The following is a 23,112-nucleotide window of genomic DNA, read 5'->3' on the forward strand; positions in this document are numbered from 1 at the left end:
CAGGGCTGGAAGGAGGCTGCCAGGACCACAGCATCGCCCTGACTTGGAGTATCTCCAATTTGAAGAGCCCACTTCTCTTCCAGAGGCTACTGGGGCTTTGTCTGAAGAGTGGCTGCTTCTCCGACTTGGCTGCCTGAGACATTTACTCAAGTGACAGCAGTTGGTGGCTGAGCCGGGATATTATGGAGGACTAAAAAAAGCACAAACTTAAAAAAAAAAGATGCCTTTTTTTTTTTTTTTTTTTTTTTGAGACGGAGTCTCGCTCTGTTGCCCAGGCTGGAGTGCAGTGGCCGGATCTCAGCTCACTGCAAGCTCCGCCCCCCGGGTTTACGCCATTCTCCTGCCTCAGCCTCCCAAGTAGCTGGGACTACAGGCGCCCGCCACCTCGCCCGGCTAGTTTTTTGTATTTTTTTTAGTAGAGACGGGGTGTCACCATATTAGCCAGGATGGTCTCGATCTCCTGACCTCGTGATCCGCCCGCCTCGGCCTCCCAAAGTGCTGGGATTACAGGCTTGAGCCACCGTGCCCGGCCAAAAGATGCATTCTTTAAACAGTCTTGCACACACCCAGGCACAAGCTAGATGCATAGTACTTCGCACCTACACCATCCACCTGAAAAATACAGTACAATGACATAAAAAACACACTATTTCTTTGAAAAACTTTTATTTAGCGTAAAACAGACCCATACCCTTCATGGGTCAGATGTTACCACCTTTAAAAAAATGTTTAACTCTCCTTCCTGTCCCACTGAAAAAATTTTCTTGAAAGGGTTAAGAAGAGTCTATCATTGCTGGTCAAATTCAGCCTAAGGATGGCCGCCAGGGGCAAAGGCCTGAAGGCACCACTTGGGCAGGCCTGGAAGCCCACGGGTGCGGCACCCTCAAGCCCAGGGGCGGGAGCGCCCCCTCCCTGCTCTCCAGGGAGGCTGCATGCAGACCTCCACAGTGTTCAGCCTCCAGTTTAGTCAGCCTCGAGTTTGGGCTGCTCCTGCGCCTGGTACTTTATGTGCATGACACATGTGTATCCATCCCGCTTCCCTGCCTTCAAGGGAAGACTTAACTCTTGGAAAGAAAACCTGCCTGGAGCTGCACGTTCTCACAGCTGGAGATCACTTCACGCAGCAAGTTACCAGAGTACTCAAGTCAACTGCAAAGTAGTTACAAAATGGGAGCTTTAAAAAAAGTGCTCTCCTAGAACCGATGTCCTCACAGTCAGGAGTGGGAGGCTGGGGCTGCTGTGCGGGCCTGCGGCTCCATGGCGCCTCTCTGCAAAGGCTTGGGTCCGCTTTCCAGACTGCAGGCCGCTGTGTGTGCTGCGGAGGATGCCACAGTGTTAAGGCTGACCAGGACCAGGAGGTGACGCTGGGCTCTCCTGCTACACCTGGCCACTTGTAGCAGATTCCTAGGCCACACTCCTTCCGAGCCACTTTGCAAACTGCTTCCCCATTGTGGGGCCAGCAGGAGCTACAAGGGCCAAAGGTGGCTCTGCCGGGCCTGGGCTGGTTTTGTGGCCTTCGATAGGAGAGGTCTGGGAAAGGCCACACCGCAGTGAAGGTCTTTTCCCACGTCCAATTTTATGGGAAGACTGGGGTTTGAAGATGGAATCTAGGAACCCTCCTCTCCCCTTTTTAAGAGAAGAGAAAAGGAGACCTTTGCCTCATGTGAGAGCGGGTGGAGGAGAATCAGAGCCATGGCGGCCACCAGCAGCGTACTTCCTGGATGTGCACGGGAGAGAGGTGGCAGCTTCTGGACAGGGATGACACAGGTTCTTTGCTCCTTTGCAGTTGGGATGAATGTTCAAGTTGAGGCACAGTGTGGTTCCCACGGAAAGCCCAAGGTCAGCACGGCCCCTCGGCCTGCTCCGCTACGGGATGCCTTGGAGGGGCCAGGCCTCTGCTCCCAGCTGGCCCCAGCCCAGGGAGGCGCAGGTGGCTGCAGCACCCCTAGGGGCAGGTGGGTCTAGCCCGGGGGGCTCCTGGCTGGACTATGCGCTAACTGCTTTGATGGACAAGCACCCCACCCCCGGTTAGCTCAGTGGCTTGATGAGCCGTACACAGCCAGGCTGGTGCAGAACCGTGAGAAAGGAACGGTTTGGCTATAGGAGCTAGTGATTCGGGGCTCGCCACCCTTTATGGCCCCATGAAGATCCGGCACAAGGCAGGTGCCCGTCACCCTTGGGAGGGAGGGCGGGAGTCTCTTATCTGCTCGAGAGAGGCCAGCCTGCATCCCAGCATCCACTGCAGCTCTTGCGTTTCCTTCTGGGTGAATCTTAGGCTGGGAGGAGGGACTTCACCAGCCACGATTCCAGGGTCCCACTCTGTACCCTCTTGGCCAGTGTGGACGAGGGCCCATCCTGAAACCTTCTTTAACATACGTGTGGAGGAAGGTGATGTCCTGGCACCCAAACTGAGAAAAGGGTGAGTTCTGCAGAGCCAGAATTCTCATCGGGAGGGTGAGAGTGGCGGCTCTGCTGTTAGCTTGGTCCAAAACAGAACGGAAATGCCCCCTCATCACGTGAGCGGTCCGGATGGTCTAGTGCCAGGGTGAGGCAGGCACCAGGTGCAAAAGGGGACAGAAAGCTGTGAGCAGGACCCAGCGGGGGTCCTGGGCAGCTCCCTGATGCCAGCCAGGCCAGTGATACAAAGAGATAGGCTAATAAATAGATGCACGTGGCGAGCGCCGGGCAGCCCTGGACCAGGCCGTGTGGGATGCAGCAGATGCCGCCGTGGCTCCTGCACCCGGGCGCCAGCCCCGGACCAGGCCGCGTGGGACGCAACAGACGCCGCTGTGGCTCCCGCACCTGGGCATCAAGTGATCAGTGTCTCTAGTAAAGATATACAAACCAAGTTACTTCTTTTCAAGTATTAAAAAAATAAGTTAATTGACAAAAAGGGTTTGAAGCGGCTGAGCGTCTTGCCAGGTTGTCGGCTTCATTTCAATGTGCAAACACAGGAAAAACACCGAGGAAGAGGTCACCTCCTGCCCCAACATAAATGTGGAACAGGGACAATGCCTGTCTGCCAACTGGGGGCATAGAATGTAGGGCCTCATCCCGTCCCCCAAAGTCAGCATTTTCCAGTGTCAAAATGGTTGTGAACTACAAGCAAAATGCAGCAACCCACAGGCCTCAGGCCGCAGCCAGAGAGAGGCCCAGGCATTTGGCCACTTAGGGTCCAGTGTGTGGTGTTCGGCTGGAGAGCAGACCCCTCCTGTGTCCTCCTAATTTGCATAATCAATTCCGGAGCCTGCCCACACCTCCATGTCACCTGTGATGCTGGCGTGGGCATGACTGGACACCTCCCCATCCTGGGTCTCAATCGCACCCTGCTTTCGTGGGGTACTGTTTACGTTTCTTTGGTGGTGCTCCAGGGAGCATGAAGAAGACAGTGCCCCTCGCAGGCTGTGGTGGCGCACTGTGGTTCTGCCGGGAGCAGCTTCCCTCTCTTACCAAATGTGCCAGTGGAAGAAAGGGGTACAGCCAGCACATCCTCAGGGAGCGTGCGGGGTGGGCCCTGCGTCATGCCATACACACCGTGCTCCTCCTCTGAGCGGGAGGTCCAGGTGGGCCTCCTCCCAGGAGGTGGCGCCATCTCAGATAACCACTGTCCCCTGGGGCTCCCCACTGCACGCGGGACTCGACCGCTTTCCAAGCAGCACACGGGCATCTGAGTGTAAACTCCAAGGAGGTGCCAGGCCTCCTCAGATCGCGGCTCCGGGTGGTTTGGAGGCCACTACCCGGCCAGGCGGATGCCAACAGAAAATGGAGCGCTGGGTGTGAGCTCAGGACCAGTTAAGGCTGAAGCCCTTGGACAACATGGCAGCCTCCAGGTCCTTGTCCTCCTCTCTCTCCCGGAGCCGCTGCTCCTCCAGCAGCGCCACCAGTGAGTCTCTCTGCTCCACCACCTCCAGCATCTCATTGAGAATCTGCTTCTCTTCAGACAGCTCCTCCTCAGTCTTAAGGTGATCTTGAAGGAGAAGAAGGCATGAGGTGAGGGGCCTGGAGGTGGCACCCACCCCGGGCTCCATGGGTGCCTCACCCCACTCACCTTCCACTGCCATGCGTTCCCGGAGCTCCTGCTGCAGTCGGCTCTGCCGGTCTTCCAGCTCCAGCTCCCGGGCACTAAGGAGGGAGGGCAGGAGGGAGATCAGCCACTGTGACTGGGGACCACCCCTCACCCCCAAATCCGGAAGGACCTCCATGCCTGCTGTGACAAGCATGGCACCGACACCCCCTACCCAAGGCCACTCACAAGATCATCAGCTCCGACTCGTAGCGCACCATGGCGTTCTTCTCCTGCACTAGCTTGAACCACTCCTGCATCAGCTTGGGGTCGTCCTTCTTGCCCATGCCTGCCGAGAGAACATTCGTGTGGGGTGCAGGGAGTGCCGTGCCCACCCCGGCCCGCAGGAATCACACGGGGCAAATGTGCAAAGAGGGCCGAGCAAGATGCTGCCGGAACTTCCACTCCCAAGCCAGGCCCAAGGTTTGCCTGCAGCCATGGGGCCCTGGCGCCCCCTCCCCGGGGAAGGGGGCCTGCGCTTCCCCGTGTCCTGCCATCCCTGCTCACCCGTCGGCGACCTCGCCAGTGGGGACCTTGCCCTCCCCCGGCCTGGTTTCTGCCCCTCCTGCTCCCTGTGCTCACCTAGGATGACTTATGTCGCTTTCCCTCTTTCTTCCCATTCAATGTTTATTTAGCACTTGCTATGTGCTGGGTCTCCTCGGAGGAAACCACTCTCGGAAACAACGCAAAGTGAATTTGTAAACTGCACCCTGCCCTCAGGTCATGCTCATTAACTCAGCTCTTTCTTGGGCCACTCCCCTCTCCAGGGGCTACCAGAATAGATGCCTTGTCATTTGTTTACCTCCTGACCAGGCAGAGAAGACACCACCCCTTAACTTGTGGCCTATCAAGCTTCCGGATGCCTCCGGCGGGATCCCGCAGGCCGGACGCAGGGATCTCAGGATGGCCACCGGGTCTCTCACCAAGAGCAGAGAAACGCTAGCAGCCCCTGGGGATGGAAGGAGGTGGCCACGCCCTGCCCTGGTCCAGTCCAATCGAATGCCTGTGGCTGGTGGCTGCCTGCTAGCTCAGGCTGCCTGAACCGACAGGTGCCCATACCAAACCGCCCCCAGGGGCGGCCTGGCCGCTGGCTTCACTGTGGCAGGAGGACAGAAGGAAGAAGTCTCCAAAGGACCAAGCCACCCAAGGAGGGAACGAGGTCCTTTTCCTGGGAGCACGAAGTTCATGGCAAAAGTGTGGTCCCGCCTAAAACACATGCTGTGTCAGTGGCTCTTCAGTATTTTTGGATTACAAACCACTTTGAGAATCTCATAAAAGCTAAGGACTCTCTTCCTAGAAAAACGCCTGTGTGTGCAGAGCAAACCACTGGATGCAGAGTTCCAGGCTGCTCCTGGACTTCCTGTGGCCTGTCCGTGGGCCTCAGGTTAAGGGGCACTAGACGGGGACATCTTTCAGAGGCCCCTGCACTCTCTGCGCCGTTTGGCAGGGTGTGTTCTAGGCCAGTTAAGACAAGCCCAGGAGCGTGAGGAACAGCCTCTGAAGGGCCAGCCACGGCCCGAGCCCTCCCTCACTGCTAGCTGCCTTTCTCCACCTGCCTTTCTGGCACATGGCACACAGACACATCTCTTATCTGCAGTGGTGCCTGCTAGACAGTTAGTCTCTACCCAGTGGCCACACCAAGGAGGCAGAAACGCACCATGTTCAACAAGCAGGGGCGAGTGTCTGTACCGTGCCCTAGTGCCCATGCGGTTCTGCTCCCAAGGGGGTTCCTGCCCCTGAGCCTCCCCTGAAGGACGAACCCCCCCCGGCCTGTCCAGCCCGCGACCGTGGAGTGCCTGCCTGAGGGTCAGGGGACCAGCGCTCTCCTCACCCAATCCAATAGGCTTGGGTCTTGGCTTTTAAGCCAGTCCCCACTCAGTTCCATGCATTGCTTTCGGAGCGTCTCTGCACAATGTGCCCACACAGCCGTGGAGGAGGGGCCCCGGCATGCAAGCTGTCCAGTGCGCCCGGCCGCGGCGGCACCAGGGAGACTCTCCCGCTGCCCACCTCCCCGCGAAGACACAGAAAATGCCACCGGAGACGTGCGGACAGCGCTCACTAGCTACGGCGAGCTCGCCCACGGCCGCCAGGCAGGGGCTGTGGTGTGTGGGCGAGAGTCGGGTGAGCGCTGTGGATGGCAGGTAAGAGTTAGCAGGGTTAGTCATGACCACACCCCCCACATGCCTTTCAACGACAATCTTATCACCACAACAGACTTCAAATCAGACAAACTTAAAAAACACACACTCAGCAAGACACGAGGTAGAGAGGTTTGCTTTCAGTGGTTGTTTGGAAAGGGGCCCGAGGGCGCTTGTGTAGACCAGGCTTTGTAAGGACAGTATTCCTTGACGCTCCCATCCAAATCGCTGCACACAGGCGGGAGGATCCTCACCTGTATCCCTGCCCCCCTATCTGGATCTGAGACTTACAGGCCCCAGCCATGAAAGGCCAGCCAATGCTGCAGCCCTGAAGGACCCAGACCTGGAGGCTCTCTGGCTTCACTCTGCACCCTGGTCCTCCCCATAGACAGTCAAAGGGATACTGTACCTTTAGAAACTGCCACAGACTCATGACATTTTGTAACAGGACCATTGAGGGTCAGAGAGAGACAGAGAGACAGAGAGAGAGAGAGAGGTAGGTGGGTTCTGGCTCTGTGTTTGACTAGTGTGGCTACACCCCCTCCGAGGTAGCAGGGATGGGGTTGGCGAGGTTACGTTACCTTCCTGGACACAGCAAGGGCAGAAGGAGAGAGGTCTACGTCGTGGAGTCCCGCCACTGGGCTCAACTTCAAAAGGACCAAACAAGGAAGAGGAGGAGGAGACGGAGAAAGACAAGAAGGAAGAGGAGAAGAGGAGCAGGAATTTGGAAGTGGAGAGGGACAGGGAGAAGGTGGAATAAAAACAAGCAGAGGACAAAAAGCATAAAAAGTGAGAAAGGAACAACAGGAGGAAAAGAAAAAAATACAAGAAATGGAGAAGCAGAAACAAGGGAAACAAAGTCTACAAATGAATTAAGTCCTTTTTTCAGCATGGAACTGAACGAGAGCAGACCCAGCTCCGGGCAGCATCACAGAGGGGGCGTGGGCTCAGAGCAGCGGTGTGAGTTCCTCCAAGAGGGATGACGTGTCCCCTACATGATGGCAGCAGTCGGGCCACAAGGCCCTCCCGCCTCTACTCCTTATCAGGAGGGCAGTGGCATCTGGGTTGTCATACAGTGGCCTCTGGGGCCTTGGGCCCCCGCCTCAAAGCCCCTGGATAGGCCTGCCTGGCTCTGAGACAGACTGCATTCAGTAAATGGCCAACATGGCTTCCAGGCTTGTAGGTGACACCTGGGGTCACCTCCCAGACCCACGTGGAATCCTCTAAGATGTCACCACAGGTATGTGCTTGAGGCAAAGCTGGCCTTGACAAGTGCAGGGCAAGGGGGGCCTCTTTGTCTGTGAGGGCAGCACCCCATCCTGCGATGGACCTCCAGGACGCTCACACCTGCGCTGCTTCAAATTCTGAGCCAGAACAATTTTGGGGAAACGTACACACACAGAGGTGACTTCCACCCGTCCGTGTCACTGTCCCCTCTCTCCCCCAGGCACGGGGAGAGCCAGCCACCCCCTTCTTCCTTCTGGTCCTTCTATGGCTGTGCGGGGACCTCATGCTGCAGCTGGGGGCTGCCACTCTGGACTGTGAGACCGAAGGGACAGGCTGACAGGACATGCCGAAACTTACAGGAACAGTGCTGGGAGGAGTGCTGGCGGGGCACCGAGAGCCAGTGTGCACAGACATCTCCAGATCTGGGGTCTGATGCCTACTCAAGGACGAGGGAGAGGAGTTTGGCAAGGGACCATCACAGAACCACAGAGCACACACAGGGACAACAGAGCCCAGGAAGACACGGGGCCTCGGCCCACGGGCAGGGCAGCATGTGGTTTACAGAGAACAGGGTTGAAGAAATGGCCTTGACTCAACAGAAGGCCAACAGGACAGACGGCTGGCTGAGAGGCCCCTCTGCGCTGCCGCTGCATGAATACAGGGGTTTTCTGCCTTTGAACCCTTCCAGTGTGGTGCATAGTGCTTTGGGCACACTGAATCTGCTATTGGGTACAACTTCGAAAGCTAAGCCAGGGACAGCGTGCATGTGTGTGAAATGCTGACTGTACCCAGTGTGCTCAACACACGCGGCACGGCCAGCCGAAGGCACGGGTACGAGGGAGCGTTTCTTTCCGCAGCAATATTCTCTGCCTTACAGCCGACCTACAGTCAACCTCGGCTCCAAAGTGTAGTCTGTGTTGAGGCTTGGAACACCTGGATGAATCCCATCAAATACGTCCGTGCACACTCCCTGCCACCTCCTGCGGCTGGTGTCACAGGTGAATAGGCCACGCTGTGGAGTGGAACAGCGCCCACGTGATACACGTCCACAACACATCCAAAAGGAAGGGGCAGGCGCCTGCACGGGTATACATTACAACACGTGTTTCTGCTTTCTGGACAGCACAAAATACAGCTTTCGGCTGTTTTTATGTAGGCCACATCCTCATACGCCCTTCCCAATACAGAGGACAGAACAGAAATTACGAAATGAAATTAGGGAAAGGGAGCATCAGGTGAAGCAAGCATTTAAAGAAACCAAAAAGGCTTTCTCCTAGCAAGAGGCGGAAGCGCATGTCAGTGGCGGTGAGTCCACGCTGCACTGATTACCTTCGGACTTCCCTGTACGCTCCACCACTTCCACAACGAACGAGGCTACTTTTATAACCAGAAAAAACACCCTATCAATACAATTTTCAAAAGAAGAAGTGGAAGGGAAAAACCAATCAAACAAGGGGAGTTCCACCCGACTGGAACCCGACCTGAGCATGCATGGGGCCGGGGTGGGGGATTTATAGTAAATGCTTTGCCTTTTAGGGGGATGTAAGAAACAGAAGATTTGGTTCACTGATTCTAAGAACAAAGATGCTGTCAAGCTTATGGCAAATGGAAGTTTTTTGGTTTTTCTTAACGTCAGGGTAACGGGTTTCCATCTGTTGCTAACAGGTGCTATAATTTACCACTTCTCAAAGCACTCTTGCGTGCCCTGGATGCCGGCCACCCCTCCTGAGCTCCCGAGCAGTGAGCGGGTCCTGGTCAGAGGACCCCTCCTCCCTGGAGCACTCTGCTGAGTACCCAACACTCGTGGGCACATCTGCTCCATCTTTCCCTCTGAAGCAGCACTTCCTTTGGACGTGTGACCTGGGGTTGGCTCTTTAGTGCCACTCGCTCGACCCGCGGTGGGCAGGCAGTGCCTGTCACCAAATTTCAAAAAGCAACAGTACACCACCAGGGAGCGAGGCCTGTCCAGAGCAGTGCATGAGATGAGCATGGACAGCATTCTCTGGTTTCAAGGGGCCCTCATATGCATCGCCCACATGATCCTCACACCGGCCAGGTGTGGCTGCCGGGAGGGGCAAATTCAAATGAGGGTTCTGAGGCTCAAAGGAGTTAAGTGTGGCAGAGCCTGGAAAAGAAGCCAAATCTTCTTGCCCACTCTGAACTCAGAGCTTGCCCTCTTTAAGGCCAACACGGACTCCAGGCAAATCTAACAAATTCTGGCGTCTCAGGCAGCTCAAGGAAGAGCAGTCCCACAGACACTGATCAGAATGTCACCCCCGGAAGGAAGGCCCGATGTCCCATCCTGCCTCGTCTTCTGAAGAGGCCCTCAGAGGGTAAGTAGAGGCTGTTTTGTCTGTGCCTGGGGAGACAGTGAAGGCAGGACCTGAATCCAGGCCTGGCATTCCTCAGTCGGGGTGCCCCCTACACTACCACCTGTCCCTGAGTGCGCCTGAGCACCTCACTCCAAGCCCTGCCTCTCATGGACCCAGGACCCAGTGTGGGGTAGAACGGCCGACAGGGTGGGGAAAAGAGTGGCCAGCCGTAGGGCAGGTCCCCTTCTCTGTACTTGTCCTTCTATAGTCCCACGTTCTCTCCGACCAAGACTCTTCACCTTTGCACACTGCATCAAGACACCTGGGCAGCTGGAAAAACAAGCCATCAGATGAGCCCGCACACTGAGCCTCCATGGTCATCTGAAAAGCAGGCAGGGCCTATTTTAGTCCTTCTGGTACTCAAAATCCAAGAGCTATAGCCCTGAGACTGGGGGGCAAGAGGCCTGAGTGCCTTGCTCACAAGGATTGGTGAGGATATGGTCAGAAAGCTCGGAGGTGCGGGGGCTCACACCTGTGATCCCAGCACTTCGGGAGGCCAGGGTGAGAGGACTGCTGGAGTCCAGTTTGAGAGCAGCCTGGGCAATGCAGTGAGACCCTGTCTCTACAAAAATTAGCTGGGTGTGGTAGCGTGAGTATCTGTAGTCCCAGCTACACAGGAGGCTACGGTGGGAGGACTGATTGAGCCCAGGAGGTCAAGGCTGCAGGGAGCCGTGATTGCACCACTGTACCCCAGCCTGGGTGAGTGAGACCCTATCTCTAAAAAGTAAATAAATAAGTAATACCCAGAGGGGCCAAGACAAAGGCCCAACTCTGTTCACAGCCCAACCACCACCAGTGACAACCTGTGACAACCTGTGTGGTGGTGGGTGCTGGCTTGACGCTCTGCATTTCCAACTCCATCATTCAATTCTGCCTGGTTATATTTAACCCACTGGCTTCTACATTGATGCTGATATCAAAAACAGAAATGTCATACATGAATCATGGCTTGTGGTAAGGACAATGTGGGAGACTAATAATTTATACCAGAAATGTTTACTGAGCACCCCAACTGCACCAGCCACCAATGCTAACCACGTGGCAGCCAAAGCAGGAAAGAACTTCTGTTGGGAAGCAGAGGTGTGCACAGCCACAGCAGGCAGGCCAGTTGGTGGGCTGTTCTCCAAGGTTGCTGAACAACTGGCCCTAGGGACCGGCCTCATCTCAGTATCCGTCTCTGCCCACTAGACAGGTTCTCAGCCCCCCCTGGTTGGACAAAGGCACCATCACCACAGAGCTGGGGAGGTCCCTAAAGCAGTGTTCAGCAGACCAAAAGAGGGCCCACTAGGGAGACGTCTAGAGACCAGAGGTCCCAGCCTGGAATGTTGCATTTCCCCAGGGAACACGGGCTAGGTTGTGGCGTGTCACCAGACTAGTACCATACACAGAGGTGTAATGAGGAAAATGGGCTTTTTATGAACTGAGCCACCATTTACAACTGTATTTCCATGTGAAAATACAGAATTCCAAATAATCAGCTTGCAAGCGCTTTAGAACACTAGCCTTCAAGAGCTGGAGGCCGGCCCCACACCCTCCCAGCTGATATGCTGTTGTGTGTTTCATGCACACAAACTCTGTAGAGCCCCTAGGTTAGCGTCTTCCCCGTTCAGCCACACTTTTGGAACATCCTGCATAGACAGAGATCATTTTTGGTTTTCAGTTCCTTTGGGTCTCTGAGGATCACACTCCAAGGCGTCGGGCACAGGAAAGAGGCTCACTTATTTCTCAGGCATATTTTGAGGCCCCACTTTCCTTCCTCTCTGGGCAGCCGTGTGCAGCCCTTAGCTTACCAGGGTGGACTCTCATTTCTCACACGTATTTTGGCGGTAATGCCACTGTAGTGACTGCTAAAGATAGTACCACTATAAATAACAACAAATATTATGATAAATATAGTGTTGGAGCAATGCCTTTTTATCTAACTCCTGTCACAGACACCAAAGAGCTTTTGTCACCTTTTCCTAGGAAACACCGGGGGCATTACCTGTCCCGGCTATGCCCAACTGACTGGATTAAACTTTCAGAAAGCAGCCAGGTGCAGTGACTCACACCTGTAATCCCAGCATTTGGGATGCCGAGACCGGTGGATCACTTGAGGTCTGGAGTTCAAGACCAGGCTGGCCAACATGGTGAAACCCCGTCTCTACTAAAAACACAAGATTAGCCGGGTGTGGTGGTGCACGCCTGTAGTCCCAGCTACTCAGGAGGCTGATGCAGAATTGCTTGAACCCAGGAGGTGGGGGTTGCAGTGAGCTGAGATGGTGAACCCACTGGGTGGGTTCCAGCCTGGGTGACAGAGCCAGACCCTGTCTCAAAAACTTTCAAAAAGCGAAGTGCTCAGGGCTGGAATTCCTTGGCGGCTCAGGTTTATGGAATGGTGCCACCACAGATTTTCCACGCTGCCTCGCTCAGGTTATGCAGCCTGGGAAGTGTGAGGGAAGACTGACCAAATGTTTTGCTGACTAAGAAGGCACTCGGCTATTCTGAGTCCCCAACTCAGGAAGCCTATTTGGTGGGCACCACCAGTGCCATGCTCCTGGCTGGGGGCAGCCTTGGCACTGCAAGGCTGAAGTCTAGTCTAAAACCTTGAGTGACTACAAACACCATGGCCCTGACAGGGGTCCCAGCTGGCTGGTGTGCAATACTGCAGACATGCGAGCAGCTGTCATGACAGGGTGAGGCTGGTTCAGCAGTCTCAGTCTAGCATACACATAGCGGGGCTGGGAGACGCCTGGAGCTACACAGACTTAGTGCAGAGATAAAGCACCAGGTTGGGAGGAAAAGTGAAGGCAAAAAACCAAACAAATGCATGTAAGAATTACAATCACAGACACACACACACATACACACACACACACGTACGTTGAGAAACCGCGCAGGTTCCAAAGTTCCTAAGCAAAGCAGAGCCAGGCTGACGGTGGACTGGTCAGGCAAACCAAGAATCTATCAAAATGAAACTCAGAGAAGCAGACACAACAGGAAGATGGTTGCTGAGAAGGGCAAGGGGCAGGCACCCCTGCACCCCCATCTCACAATAGCAAGAGGCCACCCTCCAGTCCTTCATGTTACATTTCTAAACCTTTCGTGTTCTTTAAATTTTCCTTTGAGATATATAAATCAAGAAATGAGGTCCCCGAAAACTAGAAATTATGTGTGTGTGTTTCCAATCGGTTTTAGAAGAAATGTGATTTTCTTCTAGATTTCCAGTCATCTGTCTGTTCTAGTGCAATAGAGCAGGGTGGGCTGGGCCTGTTCAGGGTCCCAGGGAAGAAGGCAGAAGGGGAGTGGCCACCTGGGGACCCTTCCTCTCTGGCCCAAAGGTTGTTTTGAGTGTTTTTAATGATTTCTTTGGAAATCACAAGGTCCAGCTATACGAAGAAGGGAAATTTTCATTCTTTATATCCTGTGGCTGAAAAAAGAGGCTTTCAGAACCTTTAGGTAGTTCACTGAGAGCCACTGAAAGAGCCTGGAGTAGGACACGCAGAGCACAGGGCAGGGGCAGGAGGTGGCATTCCAAGCGCTCCGAGGGCTGCTTGGAGCTCTGATCTGCCCACGGGAGAAATGAGACGGGTGCTGTGGGACAGAAATGGGGCTTCGGGGTGGCCTTTTGGAGATGCAGGCACAGAGGGGCAACCAGGTTTCACATATGAGGCTCCAGATCTCAAAAGGGTGATTTTCCTTCCAATTAACGAATATTACCAAGTGCTCCAAGAATGAAACAGCAGAAACAGAAAAGAAACCTAATTCTGGCATTGCCGTCATCCTCACGGGCGTGGCGAGAACAGGGCCTGAAGTCCACAAGAGACTCCCTGCAGAGGGGAATGTCCTCTTGTAGCAGCAGACCCCATGTGGTGAGCAGAACCCAAGAAGGCTTGAATTCACGCAGCATAACGGTCTGGGAGAGGGGAAGTGATGGGCTGACGAGCTCACCTCCAAAGGGTTCTGAGTGTCAGTGGTGGGGTGCTGTACTTCATAAGGCACCCTGAGTTTCCTTTTTCTTTTTTTTTTTTTTTGAGACGGAGTCTTGCTCTGTCACCCGAGCTGGAGTGCAGTGGCCTGATCTCAGCTCACTGCAAGCTCCGCCTCCCGGGTTTACGCCATTCTCCTGCCTCAGCCTCCCGAGTGGCTGGGACTACAGGCGCCCGCCACCACGCCCGGCTAGTTTTTTTGTATTTTTAGTAGAGACGGGGTTTCAGCGTGTTAGCCAGGATGGTCTTGATCTCCTGACCTCGTGATCCGCCCGTCTCGGCCTCCCAAAGTGCTGGGATTACAGGCTTGAGCCACCGCGCCCGGCCTCCTTTTTCTATTTACTTCATTTCCTCCTGGAACTTGTTAGAATTCTAAATCCAAAAAGCTAGTAGCTGGAGTCTGGGGACCCAGAGGAGAAAGCAGCTCACTACCTCTTCTCACTCAAGCAAGGCGGGTAAAGAAAGCAGGAGATGCGGGCCAGGCGCGGTGGCTCACGCCTGTAATCCCAGCACTTCGGGAAGCTGAGGCAGGTGGATCACCTGAAGTCAGGAGTTCGAGACCAGCCTGGCCAACATGGTGAAACCCCATCTCCACTAAAAATAAAATACAAAAATTGGCCAGGTGGGGTGGTGGGCGCCTGTAATCCCAGCTACTTGGGAGGCTGAGGCAGGAGAATCGCTTGAACACGGGAGGCGGAGGTTGCAGTGAGGCCAGATCGCGCCATTGTACTCCAGCCTGGGTGACAGAGCGAGACTCTGTCTCAAAAAACAAACAACACAAACAAAAAATAAAAAACAAAGCAGGAGATGCGATGGGTGTGTTGATGGGTGCATTAATGGCATCTTGAACTGCGAGGGAAGGGTGGATACAATCCTAAAGAAATGCATTCTGACAGCCCCTTCCAGGAGATTCTGAATGTAAACAAATGTCTTTTTCTTTTTTTTTAAGAGACAGCGTTTTGCTCTGTTGCCCAGACTGGAGTGCAGCGGTGCAATCACAGGTCACTGCAGCCTCAAACTCTTGGGCTCATGTGATCCTCCCACCTTGGCCTCCCTAGTAGCTGGAACTACAGGCATGTGCCACCATGCCCAGCTGATTTTGAAAATTTCTTTATAGAGACAGGGTTTCACCATCTTGCCCAGGCTAGTTTCAAACTCCTGGGCTCAAATGATACACCTACCTTGGCTTCTCAAATTGCTGGGATAACAGGTGTGAATTTTTTCACACATGGAAATTTGCTTAGCATGGACATGAACACTCCCGAGGTGATGTTAGGAGGAGGCAAGAGGCATGAGACGGGAAAAGGGTCTGTTAATTGGAATGGAAGCACCGGCCCTTCTGCAGCACCAGTGGCCGTTGAGTGTGGAGGTCCGGGAACACACCGGAAGCCCTGGGACACCGATGGCGTCTCCAAGGGGGTGGTGCGTGGGAGCGCGGGATCGGAGAACATAGGAAGCACAGACAGCAACAGTCTATCTTCCCAGGGAGGCGAGAGCCCCGCCTGGGATGTGGCACTGTCTGATAGGTGGAATCACAGAATTATGACATTGGTTTTTAAATGAATGGGCCAAGAAGTGACCCTCTTAAAAGAATGGGGTCAGGGTAAAACAAGAGACAATTATCTTTGCCATTCTTCTGTTTGAAGACCACCTCTAGGCATGGAGCCTCCACGGGGAGATGAAGTGGGTAGACTGCCACATCACGGACACAGGGACAGGGAGGAGGAGCCAGAGTCCCCAGCATTCCCCTCGACACAATGGCAGCTGCCCAGGAGAAAAGCTGCCCAAAGCTTAGAAATGCGACACAGGGATCAGTCATTCCTCTGAACTAGTACAAATGGCAAGATGCCAAACATACTGCAACCTCTAAGCTAGTGGTTCTCCTGCTCTAGAGGGCATCAGAACCCACTGGAAGGTCTGTTAAGCACATAACCAGGCCTCACCCCAGAGTTTCTGATTCTGCAGGTCTGGGGCAGGACCGTCCCCCCCCCCTTTTTTTTTTTTTTTTGAGAGAGTCTCGCTCTGTCGCCCAGGCTGGAGTGCAGTGGCGCGATCTCGGCTCACTGCAAGCTCCACCTCCCGGGTTTGTGCCATTCTCCCGCCTCAGCCTCCCGAGTAGCTGGGACTACAGGCGCCGGCCACCTCGCCCGGCTAGTTTTTTTGTATTTTTTTAGTAGAGACGGGGTTTCACCGTGTTCGCCAGGATGGTCTCGATCTCCTGACCTCGTGATCCACCCGTCTCGGCCTCCCAAAGTGCTGGGATTACAGGCTTGAGCCACCGCGCCCGGCCAGGACTGTCCCTTTCTAACAGGCTCCTAGGTGATGCTGCTGCTGGTCCAGGGACCACACTGTGAGAACCATGGCCTTGAGCTTTTTCTGTCCTCACCGAAAAGAAGTACAAAGTGAGCCCCAGGACAGAGCAAGGAGGGAGGGATGTTGTTATGGGCACCTGTCAACCTGGCTTTGAATCTGGTGAATCTGGGCAGAAATCACAACAGAGAAGCCTTTCCCTCGCACTCGGCTCTGCGGGGAGAAATGAGAGCACACCCCAGTGGAAATGGTCGGGCTGAGGTCTTGGTGTGTTTTCTTCTTTGCGTAAGGGTGGCAGGCAGTGAGCTCCCTAGCAGATATGACTCCTACAAGCAGTGAGGGATGAGATTCAGGGCAACAGCTGTGTTGGAGTGTGTGTATTCAGGGGACCAGGATGCAGATGCAAGGCTGGCGGAGTGGGGTAGGCAAAGTTTTATCAAAAAATGAAAACGCCCCCAGGCAGCAAAAGCAAGCTCAGATCTTCCTCTGGAGCACATGTGGGCAGGGGGGGATCAGCACGCTGCTGTTTTGAGCTGGAAAAGGGTCTGTGCTTTTGCCATTTGGTTACTGGGTTGATTTCTCTTTGTTTTTATGAGCAGGAGCTGGGAAGCGCGGGTGGAGAAAGGGTGTCAGCGGGGTTAGTGTCAGCACAGATGCTGCCATACATACCACCCAGATGCAAGTCGATGAGGTCACTGTAATAAGACTCTCCCCAATAGTCTACAACAAGGAATCGGTGAAGAGAGAGTTATTCCATCAGGTAACCCTCCTGTCCCCCCACACCCAAAGCAATCAATGATATGGAGCGTAAGAAACAGACACAGCGAGGCAGCAGAGGAACGGCTGGAAAGCATGCGTGCCTAAGTGCATCACACACCGCATGTCCACACATGCCGTATCTGCATACTGCGTGGCTGTGGGAGGAGGGCAGTAAATCAAACCCACCGCGGGGAGTCAACAGTCACTATCAACACATCCCACGCACGCCAGGGATCATCCAGGACAGAGGCTTTGGCTTTGCTGGGAACTCCCACCCCTGGGACTGAACCTTCTCTAACTAAGGGTTAATAGAGTGGGGCTGCATGCTTGTCAGTTGTGATACTGGAAGCCCCAGCCTCAGGAGCTGGAGGCAGGAGGCAGGAGGCAAACATCCTACAGAAGCTCTGCAATCCTTAGGTTTCACACAGTCGGTGCTCTCCCAGGAATTCCCACGACCCCACTGCTGACTCTATCAAACGCCTTGCACACCCACTTTTGCCGAATGGGTTTGAAAGGAAGGGGATCCTGTTTCGAGGCTTAGGCCTCCAAATTCAGTTGGCCTTCTTAAAAACAGGAAACAAGCAGAGACTGATGCAGAGTTCTTCCCCCAGGCACGTGCCCCAAGGCTCCTGGAGGTCTGCCAGCCCAGGGCACTCCTAGCCTGGTAGTTCCGCAGCTGTCTGGTCAAGAGCACTATGTAATTTCCATGCCTGAGATGCAGACTGGGCGCTGCCAAGAGGCTGGGCTTGAGCGGGCGGTCCTCATCTCCCCAGAATCATAAAGACACAGAGCACAGCATTCGGCCGCCATGGTGTTGCCTTTTCTCCAAACCCCGCATTCTGAATGCAGATCCTCACAGTCTCCGGTCCCACCGGAGGGCCTCCCCTTGAGAGTGACACAGCAGAGAGTAGAAGAATGCGGTCCTGCCCCAGCTTTCCAACGCATGCTCAAGGCTGAGCCGGTGGTTTTGTAACAAAAAGCCTTCCCAGGTGCCCCAGGACTGGAAATTACCTAAGTCGTGGCCTGGCCCTAGGATCAAAGGCGCTGAAGCTAATCCTTGCGGCCTGGCCATACGTTGTCATACCTTAGACAAATGGAGAACAGGATGGCAGGTCCACGCCAGAGCCCTTCTCTGGAAAGGCAGCTTGGCTAACAAAGTCTGACGCCCTCAGACGGCGATGGAAGCTGGAGACCACCAAGTGAGATGGTAGCAGGTTCCAGCCAGTTTACTACAGTCCCCAGGGAAGGGTGGACTGCCATGATGAGAAGACTCCAGATTATTATCATGCCCAGCTGCCACTGCCTTTTTCAGGGCTCAGCCAGGTGCCAAGAGACTAAGGAGAGGAATGGGATGCAGAAGCAGGAGAGAGAGCAGCAGTAGCACACACACTTGGGCTTCCCAGACGGCATCGGCCAAGGAGGAGCAGGGCCACGGGGAACTGTGACGTGAGACCAGCCTTGGAAGGGATGTATTCAATTCACGTAAGAGAAGGAACATGATATATTTGTAAATTCTTATATTCTTACGGTAGGAACCATAATTCCTGAAAATTCCTGAGAGTTTCTCAAATGCATCACAAAGAAATATCCCAACAGACCTACTAAGGCCCATCTTGAAAAACAGAACAGAAACATCTTTGGATAGAGATATGTGCTGAAGACTCACCTAAAGGAAGGAGTTTGGACTAGGACAGTGGTTTTCAAGCTTCTGTGGAACCCTAAAGATTCTTCCAAAGGCATTCCAAGGGGTCTCCCAAATACCTGATGTACAGACACTTGTAGCTCTTTTAAGAGACCTTATTAAAACAAGACACACCACCTTCAAATATTTTTGTTTTTGTTTTTGAGACAGACTTTCGCTCTTGTTGCCCAGGTTGGAGTACAATGGTGCGATCTCAGCTCACCGCAACCTCTGCCTTCCATGTTCAAGCAATTCTCCTGCCTCAGCCTCCCGAGTAGCTGGGATTATAGGCATGTAATCCTACCACGCCCGGCTAAGTTTTTTGTATTTTTAGCAGAGACGGGGTTTCTCCATGCTGGTCAGGCTGGTCTCAAACTCCTGGCCTCTGGTGATCCGACCGCCTTGGCCTCCCAAAATGCTGGGATTACAGGCTTGAGCCACTGCGCCCGGCCCAACTGTTTTATATGCCAACTTTTCACTCACTGGAGACCATCAACCCAATAATCTGTGCTGCCAGGTGAGCTTGAGTTTGTGGTACCCTCAGGATCAAGTTTCCGCCTCTCTCTGTGTGTCAGTGACTGAACTCCATGGGAATGTGTTAGTGAAAAGGACATTTTATTCATTATGTAAATTCTGGCCTGCAGCATCGTGCTTACCCGCCACCATTCAGGGTCTGTCCAGGAGAGCTACAGCTCAGTGACAGCACGCACGCCTGTCAGCGAGTCCCTTTATTTAGGTGGGTAACACGTTTTGCTGTGGTATTCCAGCATAGCTGGGTTTTTGTTTACTGTTTGGGAGCCTCTTGTTTGTCATGAGGAATAGGAACTGCTGTTAGATCTGCTACGATCCAACTGTGAAAAAAAAAAGCTCTTGCCTCATTTTAAACGTCTAGTATCTACATCATGTAAACTGCGGATATCCTGAGATTTCTAAGTAAGCTGTTAAAAAATCCAAAAACCAAACAAACAAAAAAGCCCTGTTTTCACTTATAGCAACTACAGTTCTTGTGTGCACTGGTTGGATGCTGGGACTCAGTCATGTCCACAACTCCCTGCTATAACCTGTATTTTCAAATCTGTGTTAATTATCAACATTTTAGAGTGCTTCTTTTTGACTTTAAACTTGAACTTATAATCTTGTAAAAAGGGTTCTGCTGCTAAAAAAACAAGCTTGAAAACCACTGACTTAGATGGCACTTGGGTTGTATATGTTTGAGGAGATGTATCGAACAACTAGAAGAAAGAATTTTGGCAAAATCCTATGCCAATCTTCAACAGCATGTTATTTTCCAGCCCTTTGGCAGAAGCTTGAATAACAGGGCCTGTGACAGAGGCACTGAAGCATGGTTTTACACTCAGACTTCTTGGAGGCCACGGGCACTCAAGTGCTTTACGGAAACCACCAACCTCGATGGCACCACCACCTCCACCTTGTGAGTAAGGAGGGCAGGGTGCTGTCTTCTTCCTGAAGGGCTTAAACCACGAAATGTGGGTGCACACACTGCTGAGTTATTCTGCCTGTGTGTTGAGATCTATCCATCTTGGCAGAAGTAATTTGCGGAGAAGGGCAAGAAGGAATGAAGATGGGCCTAGGCTCTCTCCTGATATCTTCTGCAAGAAGAGAAACACCATGAGGGCAGGGCCCTGCAGGCCCCGACGCAGTCGGGCACAGGTGGGCTGGGGCCAACTCCATCTGGGCTCAGGCTTAACTGAGGAGGGCGGGGGAGGGGTTCGCAGGTTCGCCGGGAAACCTCGGACCCTCTCAGATGAACCCAAATCTCCTTGCTGTGCTTGTCGCACAGTAACACAGCCCAGTCGTCTTGGCCTATCGGACGCTAAGTGCTTCAAGCTTTTGCATTTCCTCTGGTAGCCTGGGCTTCATGCGTTAACAGCATCAGGTGAGCCCAAACCAAAAACATCCACATCCTCACCTTTCTTCCCATCCCCTCTCTTTGCCTGAAGGTCATCACTGAGGAGACTGATAGGTGCAATTTCCAGGCCTTAAAGGGCCTGGCAAAGGAGACCTACTTCCATTCTCGACTCCCTCACTCCCCACCGCACAAACTTCAGTCCTATAGGTCATAGGAATTCATCTTGACACCAGGTACTTCCCAGGAACCCATGGGTCAGTCTTTGAGCAAGATCAGATGGCAGCAGCTGGCCCTGCTCCTGGCCGCCTCCTCCCAGTTCTTCTATTTCACAGACAGCCTGCCTGTCAGCAGAGGCACCCTGCTCCCCTCTGCCACACTAGAGTGAGGAAGTAAGAGGACACTCCTTTTCTTCATCCCCAGCTCACGATTTGAACGCTGAACCCGCAGGCTATAAAGAGATAGAAGTTTCCCCATCCAGAGACTAGACGAAGATTTGTGGATGCTTGAGAAGGCAGAGTGGCCACTGCATTCCCCAGGCTGGCCCTGCAGCTTCAAGGTCCTGAACCAACAGGACTTCCTGGGCCGTGGGGCCAGAGACGCCTCAGATACTCCCTTGCATTCTCTGTGCGCAACTATGCTGAGTGCAGCCCCGCAGGTTCCCTGGGTGGAAGGGCAGGAATGAGCGCACCACACTCTCCAGTGCTTCCCTGCCAGGAGCAGCAGTCACAAGCACAGGGCCCTGCCAGTCACTCCCCGGAGTCTGCTCCACGTCAGCTGGTCACATGCCCTGAGCCTCTCCAGCCCTACCCTGAGTGACCGGCCTTCAGCAGACACAGGGCCTGGGTGCCCTCTGGAAATAAATGCGTGTGCGCCGAGGGTGGCCACATGCTCCCCCACCAGCGGTGCCTAGAGCTCTGTGGGCAGGAGGGTCCCAGGGAACTAACGACAGGAGGGAGCCTGTGGGGTGCAGGCTGGGGACCTGCTCAGTGCAGTTCTGTGATGGTTCCTTGCGGTTCAATCTCCTTCACTCTCAGTTATTCCCTCCTAGAGTAAATGGAGGGGCGGGAAGGAGTGGAAGAGCCAGTGCTCGCCATCAACATGCTGGGGACTGAGTTTCGCTCTGCGGGAAACAGCAGCCCGGAGGGGCTGTGGAGCAGGATGGGCCTGGGGCTGTCTCAGACGGGTATTTTCTTTTGCTTAACAGGAAGCCCCAGATCTCAGTGATGAAGGGCCCCAGAAAATCCTGCTGGAAAAGGAGCTGAATTCCAGGTGAGGTGAAGCAGAACTAGCCTACCACGGCGGGAGGGAGGGCTTCCTCCAGGAGCAGAGCTTAGGAGGGAGCCCGGCAGTACCTGCTTCTCCCCGGAGCGCCTTCTCCACAGCCACGCCCCTTTCCTCCAGCCGCCGCTGCCTCTCCTCCACCTGCTGCAGCTGCCGCTGGATGATCTACGACAGACGGCACAGCCTGAGCACCCGGCTCTCCAGCCTGGCTTCAGGAGGACACACAACTCCACACCCGCATGAGGGGAAACAAATGAGTTGCCGCTCTGGAAAGGGCTGTAGTCTGTGGGTGGTGCGCTCAGGGTGTGGTGTGGAGACCACCTGCACCAGAACCACCTAGCTTGTGCAGACGCTAGGCTCCGGGCCTTGCTAGTCAGCACCAAAGCGTGTGGACATGGCTCAAGTAGTCGTGACCACCCTCCCAGGAGTGTTGTAGAGACAGGAAGTGGATGTAAACTGTAGCAGGAGGGGCCTGAGTACCAGAACCTCAGACTGTTCTCATGGCAAGACTGCCAGAGTGCTGGAGGGCGTTCCTGAAGAGTGCAGTGGAAATCCCATCTTTATGAGAAAAATTTAAAAGAGAAGGCTGGGTGCGGTGGCTCATGCCTGTAATCCCAACACTTTGGGAGGCTGAGGCGGGTGGATCACGAGGTCAAGAGATCGAGACCATCCTGGCCAACATGGTGAAACCCGTCTCTACTAAAAATACAAAAATTAGCTGGACGTGGTGGCACGCGCCTGTAATCCCAGCTACTCGGGAGGCTGAGGCAGGAGAATTGCTTGAACCAGGGAGGCGGAGGTTGCAGTGAGCTCAGCGCCACTGCACTCCAGCCTGGCTGTGGAGTGAGACTCTGCCTCAAAACAAAAAAAAAAAAAAGAGAAATCTACAATGGTCTAGATTCAGGGTCTGTGCAGCCTGAAGACAAGCTGGAGAATGGGAAGAGAGCTCTGACCTCTTCCCACAAAAATTCCAGGCCTATCAGAGGCTGAGGTGCCACAAATGGAATCCTGGCGACAGTCCTCACAATTGAACAAGGTGATTTACAATGATCGTTCCACAACAAGGGATTCGGGAAACTCAATGCAGGGCTCTTCCTTTTTTTTTTTTTTTGAGGTGGCGGCTCGCCCTCTCGCCCAGGCTGGAGTGCAATGGTGCAATCTAGGCTCACTGAAATCTCCACTTCCTGGGTTTAAGCGATTCTCGTGCCTCAGCCTCCCAAGTAGCTGGGATTACAGGGACCTACCACCATGCCTGGCTAATTTTTATTTTTTTTTTGAGATGGAGTCTTGCTCTGTTGCCCAGGCTGGAGTGCAATGGCACGATCTCGGCTCACTGCAAGCTCTGCCTCCCAGGTTCACGCCTGGCTAATTTTTTGTATTTTTAGTAGAGACGGGGTTTCACCGTGTTTGCCAGGATGGTCTCGATCTCCTGACCTTGTGATC

The 23,112-nt window shown here is 53.9% G+C and overlaps 1 protein-coding gene and 1 pseudogene across 2 annotated transcripts in view; both read right to left on the reverse strand.

The window, feature by feature from the left end:
- Positions 1–653: 653 nt before the first annotated feature.
- Positions 654–3,592, reverse strand: LOC111527583 (annotated as a pseudogene). The gene is made up of 3 exons (XR_003308371.2): positions 3,451–3,592; positions 1,653–1,717; positions 654–1,573 (listed from the first exon to the last, which is right to left on the reverse strand). The product of XR_003308371.2 is annotated as an uncharacterized LOC111527583 (transcript).
- Positions 654–23,112, reverse strand: part of MICAL3 (microtubule associated monooxygenase, calponin and LIM domain containing 3) — a 1,031,057-nt gene continuing 1,008,598 nt past the window's right edge. Inside the window, exons 29-32 of the mRNA XM_031934616.1 lie at positions 21,741–21,834; positions 4,253–4,352; positions 4,049–4,122; positions 654–3,967 (exon numbers count right to left, since the gene is read on the reverse strand). Coding sequence (XP_031790476.1) covers positions 3,783–3,967; positions 4,049–4,122; positions 4,253–4,352; positions 21,741–21,834 — 453 coding nt within the window. The 3' untranslated portion in view covers positions 654–3,782. The remainder of the gene's footprint in view (positions 3,968–4,048; positions 4,123–4,252; positions 4,353–21,740; positions 21,835–23,112) is intronic.

This window comes from Piliocolobus tephrosceles, chromosome 19, assembly GCF_002776525.5.
Source record: "Piliocolobus tephrosceles isolate RC106 chromosome 19, ASM277652v3, whole genome shotgun sequence".
NCBI classification, from domain to species: domain Eukaryota; kingdom Metazoa; phylum Chordata; class Mammalia; order Primates; family Cercopithecidae; genus Piliocolobus; species Piliocolobus tephrosceles.